Source organism: Rhinopithecus roxellana, chromosome 12 (genome assembly GCF_007565055.1).
Source record: "Rhinopithecus roxellana isolate Shanxi Qingling chromosome 12, ASM756505v1, whole genome shotgun sequence".
NCBI classification, from domain to species: domain Eukaryota; kingdom Metazoa; phylum Chordata; class Mammalia; order Primates; family Cercopithecidae; genus Rhinopithecus; species Rhinopithecus roxellana.
This window is the reverse complement of record NC_044560.1, coordinates 71031348-71050795: the sequence shown is the minus strand read 5'-3', so window position 1 is coordinate 71050795 and position 19448 is coordinate 71031348. Positions and strand designations below refer to the sequence as shown.

Genomic DNA, 19448 nt, shown 5'->3' with positions numbered 1-19448 from the left:
GAGATAGCTTTGGTAGTTTGTGTCTTTCTAGGAATTTGCCTATTTTGTATAATTTAATTTGTGGACATACTGTTGTTCATAGTATTACCTTATAATCTTTTTTTTTCTGTAAGGTCAGTAGTGATGCCTCCTGTTTCATTCTCAGTTTTAGTTTTTTAAGTCTTCTGTTGTTTTTCTGGATTGTTTCATTTTGTTTTGTTTCATTTTGGCCAGTCTAACTAAAAGCTTTGTCAATTTTGTTGATCTTTTCTAAAAACAGCTTTTGGTTTTATCAACTTTCTCTACTTTTTCCTTCTATTCTCTATTTCGTTGGTTTCTACTCTGTTAATTTCCAAAACTTTTCGTTTTTTTCTTTCTGTTTGCTTCAGACTTAGTTTTTTGTTTTGTTTTGTTTTGTTAACCAGTGTCTCAAGGATAAAAGACTAGGTTATTGATTTGAGACTTATTATTTTTTAGTAATTGTTCTAGGCATTAATTCCTGTGAGATCCTGAATTATTATACTAATAACTCTATAACTATTGGCTCTTCCCTCTTTTGGTACTATTATTATTACATATATTAAATCTATATATGTTACAAATTCAACAATACACTGTTATGATTATTAAATCATAGTATGTTATGTCTTTTAAGGAAGCAGAAGGAAAAGGTATAAATTTATAGAGCTTTACATTTTTATTTTCTTACTTACAAGTTCTCCTTATTTCTAGAGGTTCAAATTAACATCTGCTATTGTTTCTTTATTCCAATATACCTTTGCTCCCACCTTTTCTCTTTGTATCACTCTTATTAAGTATAATACATTTCTATATGCTATAGACCTTGAAATACACTTATATACATACTCTTTTATACAATAAAATACTTATTTTTAAAAAATAAGTTATAAGGAGAAAGGAAAAAATATACATTTATACTGTCTTTTATAATTACATAATTCCCTTACTGTTTGTCCAGGTGGATTTGTATTACCATTTGAAAAGGTAACTTGCTTTCTGCTTGAAAATCTTCTTTTAGTATTGCTCATAGAGTAGATCAGCTAGCAATAACCTTTCCTCAAGTATCTATGCTTGAATTTTTCCACATGTTGTTTCAACCAAAGTCGGTATTTTGGGGAATAGCTTCCAAGCCCTTTGATTTTATGATTGGCCTCTTTTCCTGGGCAAAACCTCTGAACCATGGCCCCTTCTACTGGACAGGGATGGGAGCCTCTGGTCTTCTTTGCTTGTCTCTCCAAGCATGGAAACTCCACCCTACAAGTAAGTGAACCACAGTGAAGGGATCAGGAGGTGTTCTCAGGCTGAGAAGCCTGGGTTAGACCTTTTACCCTATGAGTGGGGTGGGGGAGGTTGAAAGCCCTTGACATCTGGTCACACTCACCAGGAATTTAGTTTCTACAACTTGGTGTTGGAGGGAATCAGAAATGCTCATAGACTGCCCCTCCTAATGGGATATTTTATCCCTGACCAGAAGATGAAAGAAGAGGGAACACAGGCTTCTTGGTCATACCCACCTGTAGTGGAATGTTTGACAATCTGAATTGAAGATGGGGAAGAAGCAGGCTGTAGAACAAGTACCATGGACTCTTGCTATTGTTACCATAGTTGTAGGGGTCTTCTTGAATAGATGTTTTGTTGTTTGATATATGTTTTTAGGACAATTTGCAGGATTTTAAATGGTTCAAATGATTATGACAAAAGTAACAATGATATACTCTGAAAAAAATAAGTTAAAAGACTTTGGCGGGGATGGTGGCTCATGCCTGTAATCCTAGCACTTTGGGAAGCTGAGGAGGGTGGATCACTTGAGGTCAGGAGTGTGAGACCAGCCTGGCCAACATGGTAAAACCCATTTCTACCAAAAAACACAAAAACCAGCCAGGCATGGTGGCATGGGCCTGTAATCCCAGCTACCTGGGAGGCCGAGGCAGGAGAATCACTGGAACCTGGGAGGCGGAGGCTGCACTGAGCCAAGATTGCAACACTGCACTCCAGCCTCCAGTCTGGGGGACAGAGTGAGACTCCGTCCCAAAAAAAAAAAAAAATACTTTAAAGTAGTTTTAATAATGATGAAGCTAAAGTGTTCAGGAAGAACAGGAAGAGTTTGAATAAAATTATTTTATAAAATATGAGCAAGAGAGAACAAGATATCTCATTTCATGTATACCTAATGTATACTTTTTAATGTGTGTGTAACTAACAAATAAATGCTCACAAGGGTTTTTTGCAATTTCTTGTTTTTACTGTAAAATAGAGTTTATACCACCTATTCTGCATGTAAGTAGTCATGAATGAAAGAGATACATAACATATGAAGCTCTTAGAAAACAATTTATGAAAGATCAAATTATAGTATACTAAATAAAAAGAGGAAAGCCATCTATAAATTAAATATTTTTACAATTATTCACTCACCAAACAAAGGCAGCATAGTAAGGTGGTTCAAGAAGAGGGTTTGCGATCAAGACTCCCTGGGTTCAGATTAGTTATAGTACTATGAGCTTAGACAACTGATAAAGTCTTTCTGCGCCTTGGTTTCTACAAAATCATAGGGAAATACTTGTTATGAGATTTAAGTAGTGTAATTCATGTAAACCAGTCAGCACTGAGTCTGGAACATGAGTACAATGCATGGAGCCCCCTCCTGACTGTGTGCTCGGCACACAGTGCCAGGGACTAGGTGTTCATGAGAGCGTAAAACATGCCCTTTCCTCACTTATTGCACCTCTAAAAGAATAGGCAGCTCCATTGTGAATTGTCTCTTGTTATAGGAAATTATATCTAAAAATTAATGTGATGCCTCCTCATTCTACAACTCTCAAACAGATCTCTAATCTTGAGATACATTCCATTTTTTTCAATACCTAATGGACATGTTCTTAAAACAATAAATGGTCTCTAAGATCTCTTCCAACAAAAAACTTTGAAACCTCACTTCAAACCCTCCTACTAGCAGAATCCAGAAATTGCATTTATGGTTATTGAGTCAGTGCCTTGAAAGAAGTACTTTCAGTTTCATTAGGCTCTGAAGCCATCACAAAGGTTGCTTAACTTCTAACTATTTGATCACTGAGGAAAATCCAGAAAGCTACGCAACACTGGAGGGGTGAAATAAAAGTCCAGCTATCCAGTGAAAGAAAAGAGAAGTGACAGAAACAACTTTACCTGGACTGAAGAGAAAAGCACAGGTAAGAACTCCTATTGCTTTCTCTCCAGCTCTGAAGTACCTCAGCTCAGGGATGTGGAGCCTATAACGTTGTGGCAAGGATAGGAAGGAATTTATAAAAGTCAGTTCGTTTTCTTAAAAATGACCAGGACCAAATTAGGCTGCAGCTGAGCCTGACGTGCGACACAGGTCAGATGAAATCCTGGTGTTATCAGAAGCAGCATGGCTCTAAGTGCCACTACAGTGCTTGTGTTGAACGAGACACCAGCAGACGGGAACTAAACTGAGAGTTTGAAATGCACTAGGATCGTCTTTCTCTTTGTTGACACTGTCTGTGTTGACTAGGGACATGATTACATCTCCATTGTCAGTGATGGAGCTTGCTGAATTCTGGTCCTATGCAGCTAAGAAATGGAAAGAGTTACAAATAGGTTATTTTCACCAGAAGGAAAGAACAGCAAAGGTAATGCAGAGTAAGCAGCCCACTGACAGGGTTACAGCAAAGGAAAAACTGAAACCCAGCACCAAAGAGGAGGAAGATTCATGAAAACAGCATTTGTTTCAGATTGCTTCTTTAGAAATAACCCAGGCTAAAGAGCTTCCTCTCCTTTTTTTTTTTTTTTAGAGAGAGAAAGAGGGCGGTGGCCTAGTTTTCCTCTGCAGAACTTCTTCTCTGGAGAATTTACAGAATTTCCTGTAATGCATCCCTACTAAAGCCAGTATCTTTGCTTACTTTAACTTCTCCCATGCACTCAGACAACTCAGATCCCACCTTCTGAAAACTCCTTCCCTGAATTCCTTGGCAAAACAATAGCCTCATTCATCACCTTGTCTGACAGCTCCCTTGCTGCCGCTTTCTCTTTCTCTCTCTCTCTCTCTCATCTTTCCAGCCCTTTGCCCTCCTCCTCCCCACTTCTGTTTCTCCTCTTCCCATTTCTCTTTCTCTTACTCTACAAAATGGAAAAACAGAACAAAACAGAAAACCTAAAGCTGTATTGCTGGAAATATATTTTCTTTTAACAACTTCCTATGTAGCTCTCTTTATGTGCCTCCTGGTCTTTCAATCCTTATTTCATGGCTTTTTTTGTTTGTTTTGTTGTTGTTGTTGTGTGTGTGTGTGTGTTTCTTAGCAACATTCAATATTGGCAGTTTTGCATTTATAACCACACTGAGTTAGAGGCTACCTTATTGTGACGCTAATGAAGCTTAAGTTTCAGGGCCCCTCTCTTGCATGTGCCCCTTCAAAGCCCTTGGAAAGGTCCCTAGGCATGTGTTTCACATGGTTATGTAGTTCTATAAAATTTGCAAAAGTATGTTACATTGGTTCCACCTCCAGAACGGCACTGTGAAAAGCTTTGTGGATCTTCATTGCAGGGAAGTAAGCATAACCAGTTGAAAATGGAGGAAGGTTATTTAAAAATCTCTGGAAATTGTCCTAAGGGCATATATCAAACAATGAAAAATTTACTCATGGGGCTCTTTATTCACCATAAGAATTCATGAATAAACAAATCAATATTGAATTTCTTACGTATAGCCAAGATGTAAAAAAATTCTCTATGTCCTATTTTATCTTCTATTTATTGTCTAGTGTAAATTTTTAAATAAGAATCCAAGGGAAGGTTTTCCACAATAAGGTCACAAGAGTAGTTGACTGTTGATAAGTTGCTGTCATACCAATATTTAATTTGATGATAATATTTCCATAATTTTTTAAAATGATACAGATTTTCCCTCATCTCTCTCACTGACACACACAAAACTTTTGGCCATCTTGCGGAATTTTGTGACTCTATCCTCTAAATGCAAAAGACTGGAAATTCTAATTCATTCCAACTCCTCCCTTGCAGACAAGAGAACAACGCCCTGGACATGGCTCCAGAGATCCACATGACAGGCCCAATGTGCCTCATTGAGAACACTAACGGGGAACTGGTGGCGAATCCAGAAGCTCTGAAGATCCTGTCTGCCATTACACAGCCTGTGGTGGTGGTGGCAATTGTGGGCCTCTACCGCACAGGAAAATCCTACCTGATGAACAAGCTGGCTGGGAAGAATATGGGTGAGTGGCATGAGCAAAGCTCTGCAAACTTCCTTCTGTCCCACCACATAGTCAGCATCCATTATGAGGATGTGAGGAGAGGAAGCTGGCACTGGGAATGATAAGCTAACTTTCCATTCACAGTTGGGCTCCTTATCTTCACTCTTCTAGGGGTTAAGAGTCAGCTCATGGCTGTTCTGAAGGTAGTGAGTTATCTCAATTGATTGTTCACCATGAGTTACAGTTGAACTCCTTGTTCTACTCTTTCCCCTCACCCTTCTCACTACTGACTGCACTTGACTAGTCTTTTTTTTTTTTTCTTTTCTTTTTCTTGAGACAAGGTCTTGCTCTGTCTCCCAGGCTGCAGCACAGTGGCAAGATCTCAGCTCACCACAGTCTTGACTTCCTGGGCTCAAGCAATCCTCTCACCTCAGCCTCCTGAGTAGGTAGGACTATAGGTGCATGCCACCACACCCGGTTAACTTTTGTATTTTTTGTAGAGACAGAGTTTCACCATGTTGCCCATGCAAAGAACTTTTTAATTTTCCCCGAGAGAAACTCTGTGCCAATTAAACAAAAGGCGCAAAAACCCCCATCTCCTACCACAATTCTACATTCCATCTCTATTAATTTGACTACTCTAGGAATGTTATATAAGTTGAATTCATTCAATATTTGTCCTTTGGTGACTGGCTTATTCTAATTCACATAATGTCTTCAAGGTTCAGTGTGGTAGCATGTGTCAAAATTCTTCCTTTTTGGCCAGGCACTTACGCCTGTAATCCCAGCACTTTGGGAGGCCGATGCAGGTGGATCACCTGAAGTCGGGAGTTCAAGACCAGCCTGACCAACGTGGAGAAACCCTATCTCTACTAAAAATACAAAATTAGCTGGGCATGGTGGCACATGCCTATAATCCCAGCTACTTGGGAGGCTGGGGCAGGAGAATCGCTTGAATCTGGGAGACAGAGGTTGTGGTGAGCCAAGATTGTGCCTTTGCACTCCAGCCTAGGCACAGAGTGAAACTCTGTCCCAAAAATAAAGAAAGAGAGAAAAAATTCTTCGTTTTGAAGGCTAAGTAACTGTATGTGTATACTAATTTATCTGTTCGCCTGTCAGTTGACACTTGGGTTGCTTCTACCTTTTGGCTATTATAAATAATGCTGATAGGATCATGGGTGTCTAAATAGCTGTTCAAGTCCCTGCTTTCACTCCTTTTAGGTATACACCCAGAAGTGGAATTGCTGGCTCATGTAGTCATTCCAAGTTAAATTTTTTAAGGAATTGCTATATCATTTTCCACAGTGACTGCACCATTTAGCATTCCCAACTGAAATGCACAAGGGTTCTAATTTCTTTTCAAATTCCCCAACATTTGTTATTTATTGTGGGATCTGGTCAGCAGCCTGCAATGCAATGGGGCTCTCTCTTTGTTCCCAGGTGGATTGGCAGGTTGAGAAATAATAGACACACACAAGATAATGAAAGCTGGGTCCGGGGGGTTACCGCCTTCTGGTCCTGGGATGCCGCCAATGCACTGGATATGTCAGCATTTATTATTAAGTTTAGTGAGGGCGTGGGTAGGTTAGTGAGGGATTTAGGGTCGTTTGATTATGAGGTGAGATGGTCACATGGGGATGTGATTTTTTTCTTTAATATAACATCTGTATGCAGAAGTACAATATACAGAGATAAGAATTTACAATATAGTGCACTCATCAGTAACTTCTAACAGAGCCTTAAAACAAAACACAGTCTTTCCATAACCTATGATTAGCAAGATATTAATCAACAGTAACAGTTGCAGCAAAAGCTGGTTACAAACAATCCATAGAAACAGGATGTGAAGCTAGACAACTGGTTAGACCAGAAATTCTCAGAAGGGAGTATGCCTTAACCCTAAAGAGGCCCAGAAGAGCCGTGGCAAGATGAGGGCGTTTATAGTCCCATCTTATCCATATGGACAGGTGCCCCTCATTCATCCATTTACAGGCTCTCCACAAGGGTCACATTCCATTCCCAGAACTATGAACATCTGCTTTTCTGGGATAGGAATCTTGGTGATGTGAAACCTCCCTGACTGCATGTCCATTCATAGGCTCTCTGCAGAGGGAAGCACATCATGTGCTGTTGGCTCATTCTGGCAGTCCAACCTGGCATTGTCTTTACACAATCCTGCATGCAATTTTGTATTTACAATGATCAGGAGCATTTCATCTTTTATTCGGTAGCGATAGTTTCAGGGGGTCTCCCTACAGTTATTTTAATTTTTTTTTTTTTTTTTTTTTTTTTTTTTTTGAGACACAGTCTCACACTGTCACCCAGGTTGGAGTGCAGTGGCAAGATCCCAGCTCACTGCAACCTCCACCTCCTGGGTTCAAGCGATTCTCCTGCCTCAGTCTCCCAAGTAGCAGAGATTACAAGCGCCTGCTGCCATGCATGGCTCAGTTTTGTATTTTTAGTAGAAATGGGGTTTCTCCATGTTTCCCAGGCCAGTCTCAAACTCCTGACCTCAGGTAATTCACCTGCCTCAGTCTCCCAAAGTGCTGGGATTTCAGGTTTGAGCCACCACACCTGGCCCTTTTCAATTTTTTTGATAGTCACCATACTAATGGATGTGAAGTAGTATCTCACTATGGTTTTAATTTGCATTTCCCTAACGACTAGTAATGTTGAGTATCTTTTCAGGTGCTTATTGGCCGTTCTTTAGAGAAATGTTAATTCAAGTTCTTTGTTTACTTTTTAATCTGTTTGTGTTGCATTGTAGGAATTCTTTTTTTTTTTTTTTTTTTTTTTTTTTTTTGAGGCGGAGTCTCGCTCTGTCCCCGGGTCTGGAGTGCAGTGGCCGGATCTCAGCTCACTGCAAGCTCCGCCTCCCGGGTCTACGCCATTCTCCTGCCTCAGCCTCCGGAGCAGCTGGGACTACAGGCGCCCGCCACCTCGACCGGCTAGTTTTTGTATTTTTAGTAGAGACGGGGTTTCACCGTGTTAGCCAGGATGGTCTCGATCTCCTGACCTCGTGATCCGCCCGTCTCGGCCTCCCAAAGTGCTGGGATTACAGGCTTGAGCCACCGAGGAATTCTTTATATTTGCTAGATATCAATTTCCTTATCAGATACATGTTTAGCAAATGCTTTCTTCCATTCCATGTGTTGCCTTTTTTATTCTGTTGATAGTGTAATTTGATACACAGGAGTTTTTAATTTTGATGAAGTCAAAGTTATCTGTTTTTTCCTTTTACTGTCTGTTTTTTCCCGTTTGTTTTCTCCCATGAGTTTTATAGTTTTAGCTCTAATGGTTAGTTCTTTGATCCATTTTGAGTTACTTTTTGGATTGTGTAAGCTAACAGTCCAACTTTTTTTTTTTTTTTTTTTTTTTTTTTGGCATGTGAGCATGTGAATATCCAGTTTTCCCAGTGTCATTTGTTGTAGAGACTCCTCTTTCTGCATTGAATGATCTTAGCACCCGTGTTGAAAATTATTTGACTATAGATGTGAGAGTTCATTTCTAGGTTCTCTACTTTACTCCATTGGTTGATAATAGTGTTTAAGCCAATACCAAACTGTGCTGATTATCCTGGTTTTATAGTAAGTTTCAGAACTTAGAAACTGTGAGCCTCTGACTTTCTTCTTTCTTTTTGAGATTATTTTGACAATTTGGAGATCTCTTGAAATTTCATATGAAAGTGTAGATATTTTTGATATTTTTATTTATTAAAAAGTCATTGGAATTTTGATAGGGATTGCATTGAATCTATATGTCACTTTTACAGGATGTCTTTCTAATTATTTATCTCTTCCTTAATTTCTTTTAAGAATGTTTGGCCAAGTGCAGTGGTTCACACCTGTAATCCCAGCACTTTGGGAGGCTGAGACCAGCAGATCACTTGAGCTCAAGAATTTGAGACCAACCTGAACAACATGACGAAACCCCATCTCTACAAAATATACAAAAATTAGACAGGCCTGGTGGCACAGGCCTGTAGTCTCAGCTACTCGGGAGGCTGAGGTGGGAGGATTGCTTGAGCCTTGGAGGTCAAGCCTACAGTGAGCAGTGATCACAGTCCAGCCTGGATGACACAGCGAGACTCTGTATCAAAAAAAAAAAAAAAAAAAAAAAAAAAGTTTTGTTATTTTCATTATACAAGTCATTGCCCTCTATGGTTAAGTTTTTTGGGTTTGTTTGTTTGTTTATTTTGTGACAGAGTCTTGCTCTGTCGCCAGGCTGGAGTGCAGTGGAGCAATCTCAGCTCACTGCAACCTCCGCCTCCTGGGTTCAGGCAATTCTCATGCCTCAGGCACCCAAGTAGCTGGGATTATAGGCGCTCGCCACCACACCCAGCTAACTTTTTTTTGTATTTTTAGTAGAGATAGGGTTTCACCACATTGGCCAGATGGTTTCAATCTCCTGACCTTGTGATCCACCCACCTCGGCCTCCCAAAGTGCTGGGATTACAAGCGTGAGCCACTGTGCCCGGTCAATTTTATTCTTAAGTAGTTTGCCCTTTTGGTGGTATGTTAAATGGGATTGCTTTCAAAATTTCCTTTTTGGATTGTCGATTGCTACTGTATAGAAATGCAGCTGATTTCTGCATGTTAATTTTGTATGCTGCAACTTTGCTGAATTCTTTTTATTAGTTCTAACAGTTCTATGTAATATTTAAAGTTTTCTGCAGAGATCATATCATCAATGAATACAGATTATTTTACATCTTCCTTTCCAATTTAGATGCTTTCTGTTTCCTTTTCTCACCTAATTACGCTGGATAGGACCTTTAGTACTTTGTGGAAAAGAAGTGGCAAAAGTGGGTATCCTTTCCTTGTTCCCATATTAGAGGAAAATTTTCAGTCTTCACCATTGAGTATGAAGTAGGCTATGAATTTTTCATATATATCCTTTATATTTTTATATTGTTGAGGTAATTTTTTTCTATTTCCCTACCCCTCTTCTTTTCTTTTTTTTAGACAGTCTCCCTCTGTTGCCCAGGCTGGAGTGCAGTGGTGCTATCTCGGCTCACTGCAACCTCCACCTCCTGGGTTCAAGTGATTCTCCTGCCTCAGTTTTTTTCTATTTCTAGCTTGTTGATTGTTTTTATCATGAAAGGTCCTGAATCCATTTATATACTGGATATTCAATTTTTTCTATTTTTCTGATTATAAGTAAGGTAAGTACAGATTGTGGTTTTGGTTATCTCTCTTAACGTTAATTATGATGCTATATTTGCCTTAATTTCCAGAATTACCTGCTACTAAACCTCCAGCCCTTCTTATTCCATCTCTTCTTTACAGGCTTCTCTATGGGCTCCACAGTGGAATCTCACACCAAAGGAATCTGGATGTGGAGTGTGCCTCACCCCAAGAAGCCAGAACACACCCTAGTCCTGCTTGACACTGAGGGCCTGGGAGATGTAAAGAAGGTAAAGGTCAAAGATTCCATTTTGGAATAAGCCTCTCATCTCTGAATATTTTAAGCACCATTTAGTTTTTTCTTAAAGAAGCATTTGCATTTAACTATAATTTGTCTTTTCATTTCCGTGTACATGTCGTAAGGCCAAACTTAACAACCAGAAGTGAGAAAAATGTTCATAAGACAGAACCCTAGAAAAGCATGTTGGTCAACACACAGGATTCTACTAACTGTAGGTTGTAAGCTATGTGAGTTAACACAGATGCATAACTCACATCTGGGAGCACAAATAAATCCAATGTCTTGAGTCCTATCCTGCAGAGAACTTATAATTCAGTAGCCTGAGCAAATTTAAATTGTACTTCAGGCCTTAGAATGCCCACCAACCTTGAATGTTTATTTTGCAATTATCTGCCAATGATCATAAGAGGACCTAGTGAGAATCAGCTGAGTAACAATTATTTTGTTTGGATTTGGGTTCTTTTCCTGGGTCATTAGTCTTAAAAGAAAACTCTAATTTATGATATACTACTGTTACTCTGGAAAGAGCTGTGATGATGAAACTTGCTCCTGACTCCAGTGTGTCTTGACTTCCAGGGTGACAACCAGAATGACTCCTGGATCTTCGCCCTGGCTGTCCTCCTGAGCAGCACCTTCGTGTACAACAGCATGGGAACCATCAACCAGCAGGCCATGGACCAACTGCAGTATCCTTTGTGACCCACAACAGCACCAAGGTCAGAGGGGACACCTGTATTCATAAACCAGCTGCCTGACTGTGAATCCTCATGAATCAAGCTCAAGAGGAGAAAACATAAAATAATGCAAGTACAGAGGAGAGATCCCATGTATCCACTTTAGAAATGACACTTAGGTTAGGAGCAAAGGAAAATGGAAGGTTTGGGAATGTGTTGAACTAATATGGGATAAGGTCCCTGTTCATTTTGTCACATTTCCTTAGTTAGCTACTCAGCTATGTGACAGAGCTGACACATCGAATCCAATCAAAATCCTCACCTGATGAGAATGAGAATGAGGATTCAGCTGACTTTGTGAGCTTCTTCCCAGACTTTGTGTGGACACTGAGAGATTTCTCCCTGGACTTAGAAGCAGATGGACAACCCCTCACAGCAGATGAGTACCTGGAGTATTCTCTGAAGCTAACACAAGGTAACAGGGACATACCATTGATAAATGAGGATGACGAAACACTAGAAATTATCATTTTTTAGTTTACTATTTATAGTTTTCTCACATTTATAGTTTTCTGTATCTCTAGCTTGCTGTTCTTAAGAATTAATGCTTGCTATTAGCAATAGAAAAGGTTTTTTGAAAAAAGGAAAAAAGGAATGAATGCTTGCTGAATATCTAAATTAATAGATTAGATTTTAAATTATATTCTCCCATGTTCTAAAATAAGTTTCTTTTTCTTTCATTTTTCTCTATTGTATAATTTAGGTAAATTTTATCTCCTTATGTAGGGTTTGTGATTCTGTATTTACCCATAAAATATGAAGGACAATGGATATTTATTTAAAGAACATAGATTAAACATGAACAGTGTACTAGTCCAAATGCTGGCGAACTGCAGCCTAAGACAAATGATGGCCAATTCTGCCTGCCAGCTGTCTTTCTAAATGAGGTTTTTTGGGAAGAATGTTCTGCCCATTCATTTACATATTGTCTAAAGCTGTTGTCGTGCTCCAGTAACAGAGTTGAGTACTTGGAAAAGAGACCACCTAGCCTGCAGAGGCTAAAATACTTACTATTTGACCCTTTACAGCAACACTTATATTAGGCAAATTTCTTTATTATGTTTCTCTAGGTACCAGTGAAAAAGATAAAAATTTTAATCTGCCCCGACTCTGTATCCAAAAGTTCTTCCCAAAGAAAAAATGCTTTGTCTTTGATCGCCCCGTTGACTGCAAGAAGCTTGCCCGGCTCGAGAAACTACATGATGAAGAGCTGGACCCCGAATTTGTGCAACAAGTAGCAGACTTCTGTTCCTACATCTTTAGTAATTCCAAAACTAAAACTCTTTCAGGAGGCATCAAGGTCAACGGGCCTCGTAAGTCCCCTTCCTAGTACTTCCACTCATTGTTAAAACTAAAGGATGGCCAGGCATGATGGCTCACACCTGTAATCTTAGCACTTTGGGAGGCCGAGGAGGGCAGATTACTTGAGGCCAGGAGTTTGAGACCAACCTAGCCCACATGGCAAAACCATGTTTCTACTAAAAATACCAAAAAAATTAGGCAGGCATGGTGGCACATGCCTGTAATCCCAGCTACTTGGGAGGCTGAGGCAGGAGAATTGCTTGAAACTGGGAGGCAGAGGTTGCAGTGAGATGAGATCACACCACTGCACTCCAGCATGGGTGACAGAGGAAAAAAAAAAAATATGAAAGGAGCATGGAATAACTCCACCTAGTTTTAGCATTGAAAAATCCCAAACTACTGCTACATTTGTGTTAAATTCTAGATGACACCAACATTTCTAATAGATTTTGTTGGTCAACTCTCTTGGTGGGAAAGGATAAGAAAAGCAAAGGAAAAAAGTTTTATTACTTAAAATTGCCACAGTAAACTGGGCCTGTACTGTACAGTAGCCATTAGACAAGTGGCACTATCTAAATGTAAATGTAAATCAATTAATATAAGGAAAAATTAAATGTCAACTCATATGGCTATATTTCAAAGGCTTATATTTACATGTTCTTAGTGGCTAGCTTACTGAAGAGCACATACAGAACACTTCCATCATTACAGAAAGTTTATTTTGACAATGCTTTTAAATTAAAGGAAGTTTAATTTATTTGTTAAATAAACCAAATGGAGGACTCCTTTTGACTAGGAGAGTATCATTTATTCCATAAGTATTGATCAAATGCTACTGTGAATAGGCTGAGGATACAGTCATAAATGAAATAGCTATGGGTTCCTTTTCTGATGGTGCTTGGGGTTGAAATGGATGCAAACATTCAACTAACACAGGCCTATGTCATCTAGAACAAGGATTCTCAAATGTCAATATGCATACATATCATCTGGGGATCTTACCCAAAGAGAAAACTCTAATTCAGTAGATCGGGACAGAGGCTGACAATAGGCATTTCCAGCAAGCTTCCAGTTGATTCTGAGGACCTTGATGCTCTGAGGAAAATAGGTGGAAATTGACATGTTCAGAATTACACAGAATACAGAATTTTCTTTAGTACAAGAAACATTATCGTTTGTTCTCTATATGTAGGTCTAGAAAGCCTGGTGCTGACCTATATTGATGCTATCAGCAGTGGGGATCTGCCCTGCATGGAGAACACAATCCTGGCCTTGGCCCAGAGAGAGAACTCAGTTGCAGTGCAAAAAGCCATTGCTCACTACGACCAGCAGATGGGCCAGAAGGTGCAGCTGCCCACGGAAACCCTCCAGGAGTTGCTGGACATGCACAGAGACAGTGAGAGGGAGGCCACTGAAGTATTTATGAAGAACTCTTTCAAGGATGTGGACCATCTGTTTCAAAAGAAATTAGCGGTAATTTTTCTATCACGTTTACATGGATTTGGATTTTGGAAGGTAAAGTACTACTAAGAAATGAAATTGGTATTTATTTTGAGAGAAATAATTATTCTAGATTTTAAAATGGTGACAACTAGCTCTTGGTAATCATAATAATCAGAAAAAAACAATTTTATTACTTCAGACTCAAAGTTTAAAAACATTGCTTATCAATAAAGGGTCTTCCCTTTATTAAATTCATGTAACTGACAATCAGAGCTTCTAATCAAATTACATGCCCACTCTTCTCAGACTGATTTGATATTCTAGCCAAATGCAAAGAAAATTTTCTTCTTAGTTATCTTGAGCAGGGTTCTGTTCAACCACATTTATTCCATGTGAAATCATTAGTCCAATATGCAAAAGCAGAGTTTTCCTCTAACGGTTGACATAAAGCTATCAATCTCAGCCCTGAATCTCACCTCCAAAAAGAAAGCGACTTCAGTAGAAAGTGGGGTCAGGAGGAAGAGTGTGGTCCTGCTGAGGAGTCTGTCAGTTTCTCCAGAGTCATTGACTTTTTATTTTCAGAAGTCTTTCCCAAAATTCTGAGGTCAAGCTAACATCCTTTTCCCTGTTATTCTTTTTACTTCGTACTTTTACACTAAAGCTCCAGCTAGAAAAAAAGCGGGATGACTTTTGTAAACAGAATCAGGAAGCATCATCAGATCGTTGCTCAGCTTTACTTCAGGACATTTTCAGCCCTCTAGAAGAAGAAGTGAAGATGGGAATTTATTCAAAACCAGGAGGCTATTGTCTCTTTATTCAGAAGCTACAAGACCTGAAGAAAAAGTACCATGAGGAACCGAGGAAGGGGATACAGGTAACCAAGATTCATCTGTCGATTATGGAAATAAGCTGACCTGCCTCCTACAAACACCAAAGTGACCAAGTCTCGTTGCACACAGATGTGCTTTTTTGTTTGTATAACATTCATGCTTTCATTCAATAACATATGCAGGGAGACTGTTATACCAGATATGTCCCAGGTGCTCATCAAAGTAAGTGCAGTCAGCGGGTGTGGTGGCTCAAGCCTGTAATCCTAACACTTTGGGGGGCAGAGGCAGGCAGATTGCTTGAGCTCAGGAGTTTAAGACCAGCCTGAGCAACATGGTGAAACCTGTCTCTGGTAAGAATATAAAAATTAGCCGGGCACTGTGGCACATGCCTGTAGTCCCAGCTACTCAGAAGGTTGAGGCAGGAGAATTGCTTGAGCCCGGGAGGTTCAGTGAACCAAGATTGCACCATAGCACTCTAGCCTGGGCAACAGAGCCAGACTCTGTCTTTCAAAAATTAATTAATTAGGTCAGGCACAGTGACTCATGCTTGTAATCCTAGCACTTTGAGAGGCCAAGGCAGGCAGATTATGAGGTCAAGAGATCAAGACCATCCTGCCCAACATGGTGAAACCCCATCTCTACTAAAAATACAAAAATTAGCTGAGCGTGGTGGCGAGTGCTTGTAATTCCAGCTACTCAGGAGGCTGAGGCAGGAGAATCACTTGAACCCAGGAGGCAGAGGTTGCAGTGAGCTGAGATCGTGCCACTGCACTCCAGCCTGGCAACAGAGCAAGATTCTGTCTCAAAAAAAAAAATAAATAAAAAATAGTTAATTACTTAATTACAGAGTGCAGTCAATTAACTATTGAGTTATAAATTCAATTATCAGATTAACCACCAAGTTGTTGTCATGATCATTACAGCTGAATTTTTTTCTGTTCCAAGAGACAGAAACCCAATGATGGTTGCTTAAAAAAAATTGGTAATTCATTGTTTTAGGTTTCAAACTGGATTTAAAGGACATCTGGATCCAAGATTTCAAATAACATCATGATCTGTCTCTCTGCCTGATGTCCTCCCTGCATCCCCACAATTCTCTCCCTCTCTCCCTCCTCTCAAGGAGGGCTTCATTCTCCAGTCAGCTCAGCCCATAAGGAACCACAGCATTAAATTTAGAGCCCTCAATTTGAAAAGAACAGGGAATCTTATTTCCCAGTATCTATATCATCCTCCTAAATAAGATTCTGCTAAGTAAGGTCATCTGATTGGCCAGCTTGGAGCATGTATCTGGCCCTGTGATAGGGAATCTTGACTACCAGGCACACCAAGAGGAAGAATTCTCAGAAGAAAAGATGGTGGAAAGACGAGCAGGAACACCTGCTTACAGCCATTTCCTACTTCTCACTGTGTTCTCTGGGTCCTAAGGCTGAGGAGATTCTGCAGACATACTTGAAATCCAAGGAGTCTGTGACTGATGCAATTCTACAGACAGACCAGATTCTCACAAAAAAGGAAAAGGAGATTGAAGGTGAGGAGCAAGTCAAAGGATCGGATTATCCTAAAGCTTTTCAATTTTTAAATAATTTGACTGGATAAACCTAACTTCCATAAACTAAAGCAAGACGTGTCTTACTTATTGAGGTCATCTCTGAGTAGGTCATATGCAGTCAGCAGCAACAATGGCAAGTAAGTTTGTAACAAAGAATGAGGTAATAAAATAACCCCACACAAACTTTTCTTCTTCCTTTTCCTCCACAGTGGAACATGTAAAAGCTGAATCTGCACAGGCTTCAGCAAAAATGGTGGAGGAAATGCAAATAAAGTATCAGCAGATGATGGAAGAGAAAGAGAAGAGTTATCAGGAACATGTGAAACAATTGACGGAGAAGATAGAGAGGGAGAGGGCCCAGTTGCTGGAAGAGCAAGAGAGGACCCTCACTAGTCAACTTCAGGTATCCAAATGCATCACCTTGTTTGTTTTTCTGTTTTCTGTCTGTTCTTCCTGATCACAAACTTAGTATGGCAGAGAGAACATAAAGCCCAGGGGAAGGACTCTGCTTGCTCACTTGTACCTTCTTGTTTCTGCCTGTCTGACTTGAACTGGCCACTGCCTACATGTGGTCAGTAAAACTTTATTTGCAGCATGTCACATTCAGTCATTTTTTAGTATATCCTTCCACTTATGGCTGTCATATACTAGGCATCATAAAAATGCCATATCTATATCTCTTGCTTAATACCATATGAAGTGAGAACTTTATCCCAATTACTTAGGAGAGGAAACAGAGGTTCAGAAAATATTAAATAACTTTTACAGTGTCACACAGCTAGTAAATATCTGACCCATCTTCATCACTTCGTGGAATCCACAGTAATATTTTTTCTATCCCATCTAGTATGACTTTGGCTCTAAGAGAACTTTTTTTTTTTTTTTTTTTTTTTTTTTTGAGATGGAGTCTTGCTGTGTCGCCCAAACTGGAGTGCAGTGGCCAGATCTCGGCTCACTGCAAACTCTGCCTTTCGGGTTCACGCCATTCTCCTGCCTCAGCCTCCCGAGTAGCTGGGACTACAGGCGCCCGCCACCTCGCCTAGCTAGTTTTTTGTATTTTTTAGTAGAGACGAGGTTTCACCAGGTTAGCCAGGATGGTCTCGATCTCCTGACCTTGTGATTCGCCCGTCTCAGCCTCCCAAAGTGCTGGGATTACAGGCTTGAGCCACCGCGCCCAGAACTTTTATGAGCAGAAGGACTCCCTAACCCTCACACCTGTAGGGCAGTCTACCACTCCTGTCTGTTTTCTGTGCCCTACTCACAGATTGTGTTGAGTTGGTAGCTATGTGCAGAAATTATATATGTTAAGTCTGGCACTTGGATTTCCTTGCCTATCTTCTGCTACCCCTGCTAACAGGGAGTAGAGACTTAGATCAAATTTCTTGATCTAAGATTCATATACCTCATCAGATTTTGAGAGTACCTTATTTCTGTATTATGTGTATATATAATAATATGTGTGTAGGTAGGTGTTCTAAAAAGTCTATAATGCATAGGGAAGACTTGAAGTCAAATATATTAAGATTGACCACAAAGGTTTTGTAATAGGGGGAAAAAAGCAAGAACTTCATCAGTACAGCAGAAGGCATAAGCTGAAACTCTTTTGGCTATAGAAAACCCAGGAGAAATAATCACACAGCCCAAATGCCCAACAAAAACTATAATTAAAATCAAGGGTAGAGAAAATTTCAAGAAAAAAATTAAGTACTAAATAAATCAATGCATGTGGAAACTAGATAGCTTATAGAGATTTACTTAATGCTACACTTATTTAGTCTCCATTTGTCCCTTTTTAGGAACAGGCCCAACTACTGAAGGAGAGATGCCAAGGTGAAAGTACCCAACTTCAAAATGAGATACAAAAGCTACAGAAGACCCTGAAAAAAAAAACCAAGAGATATATGTCTCATAAGCTAAAGATCTAAACAACAGAGCTTTTCTGTCACCCTGACCCAAGGCATAACTGAAACAATTTTAGAATTTGGGACAAGTGTCACTATATTTGATAATAATTAGATCTTGCATCATAACACTAAAAGTTTACAAGAACATGCAGTTCAATTATTGAAACCATGATTTTTCCTTAAAAAGATTGTAAATTGTGCAACAAAGATTGCATTTACCTCTGTACCAACAGAGGAGGGGTCATGAGTTGCTGCCATTCAGAAGTTTCTTCCAGATGACCAGTGGATACTGAGGAAAGTCTTAGGTAAAAATCTTGGGACATATTTGGGCACTGGTTTGGCCAAGTGTACAATGGGTCCCAATATCAGAAACAACCATCCGAGCTTACTAGGGAAGACAGCGTATAGTTCTCCATTATATCAAGCCTACAAGGTGATTTCTGGACATTGCCCAGGGATAATTCTCACTGACAAATCTCAAGCTAAAGCAAACCACCTTATACAAAATCTAGAATCTTATATTTTCCATAGGAAGGTAGAAGAAATCATTAGCATTGAGTAAGAATTGAATCATAAACAAATGGGCTATGAAGAAATCTTTTCTTCCTTCTTCAGTTCATCTAGATTATAACCTTAATGTGACATTTTAGACCTTTAGACAGTTGACACTGAATTAAATAATCACATGATAATAATTATTCACTGTGTAATTTTAGTAATGTATAACTTGCAATGATGCACTTTGATGATAGAGAATATGTCAGAAAATTGAACTAACTTAATTATTTGATTGTTTTAATCTTAAAGCATAGGCTAGTCTTTTCCTAATTCTTAAAGGTCATACTTGAAATCCTGCCAATTTTTCCCAAAGGGAATATGGAATTTTTTTGACTTTTTTCAACAATAAAATAATTATCTTGTTATTACTTAGTATATGTAGACTTCATCCCCATTGTCAAAAGTCCTAGGTAAGTGGTTGACATTTCTTACAGCAATTACAGATGATTTTTGAACTAGAAATAAATTAACCTAGAAATAAAATAAGTGTCACT

General features: G+C 39.4%; 1 protein-coding gene across 3 annotated transcripts; it reads left to right on the top strand.

Moving 5' to 3' along the window:
- The first annotated feature begins 2977 nt into the window (after positions 1-2977).
- GBP3 (guanylate binding protein 3) lies at positions 2978-19440 on the top strand. 3 transcript variants are annotated; one of them, XM_030913772.1, is made up of 11 exons: positions 2978-3188; positions 5017-5228; positions 10496-10623; positions 11211-11320; positions 11587-11783; positions 12439-12681; positions 13863-14185; positions 14775-14987; positions 16369-16471; positions 16702-16895; positions 18289-19440. In XM_030913772.1, the coding sequence occupies exons 2-11, from the start codon at positions 5039-5041 to the stop codon at positions 18415-18417; spliced, it is 1830 nt and encodes a 609-aa protein (XP_030769632.1). In that variant the 5' UTR covers positions 2978-3188; positions 5017-5038; the 3' UTR covers positions 18418-19440. The 3 variants fall into 3 exon arrangements, with proteins under 3 accessions (XP_030769632.1, XP_010364447.2, XP_030769633.1); XM_010366145.2 differs by having other exon boundaries at positions 13863-14143; positions 18289-19437; XM_030913773.1 differs by lacking the exon at positions 18289-19440 and having other exon boundaries at positions 16702-16949.
- The last annotated feature ends 8 nt before the right edge of the window (positions 19441-19448 follow it).

Excerpts from the sequence above, each read along its gene's own strand:
- GBP3 (XM_030913772.1), top strand. The coding sequence starts at position 5,039 with ATGGCTCCAGAGATCCACATGACAGGCCCAATGTGCCTCATTGAGAAC. Across the intron at positions 5,229-10,495 it reads GCTGGCTGGGAAGAATATGG|GCTTCTCTATGGGCTCCACA; the intron begins GTGAGTGGCATG and ends TCTTCTTTACAG. Across the intron at positions 14,186-14,774 it reads ATGGATTTGGATTTTGGAAG|CTCCAGCTAGAAAAAAAGCG; the intron begins GTAAAGTACTAC and ends TTTACACTAAAG.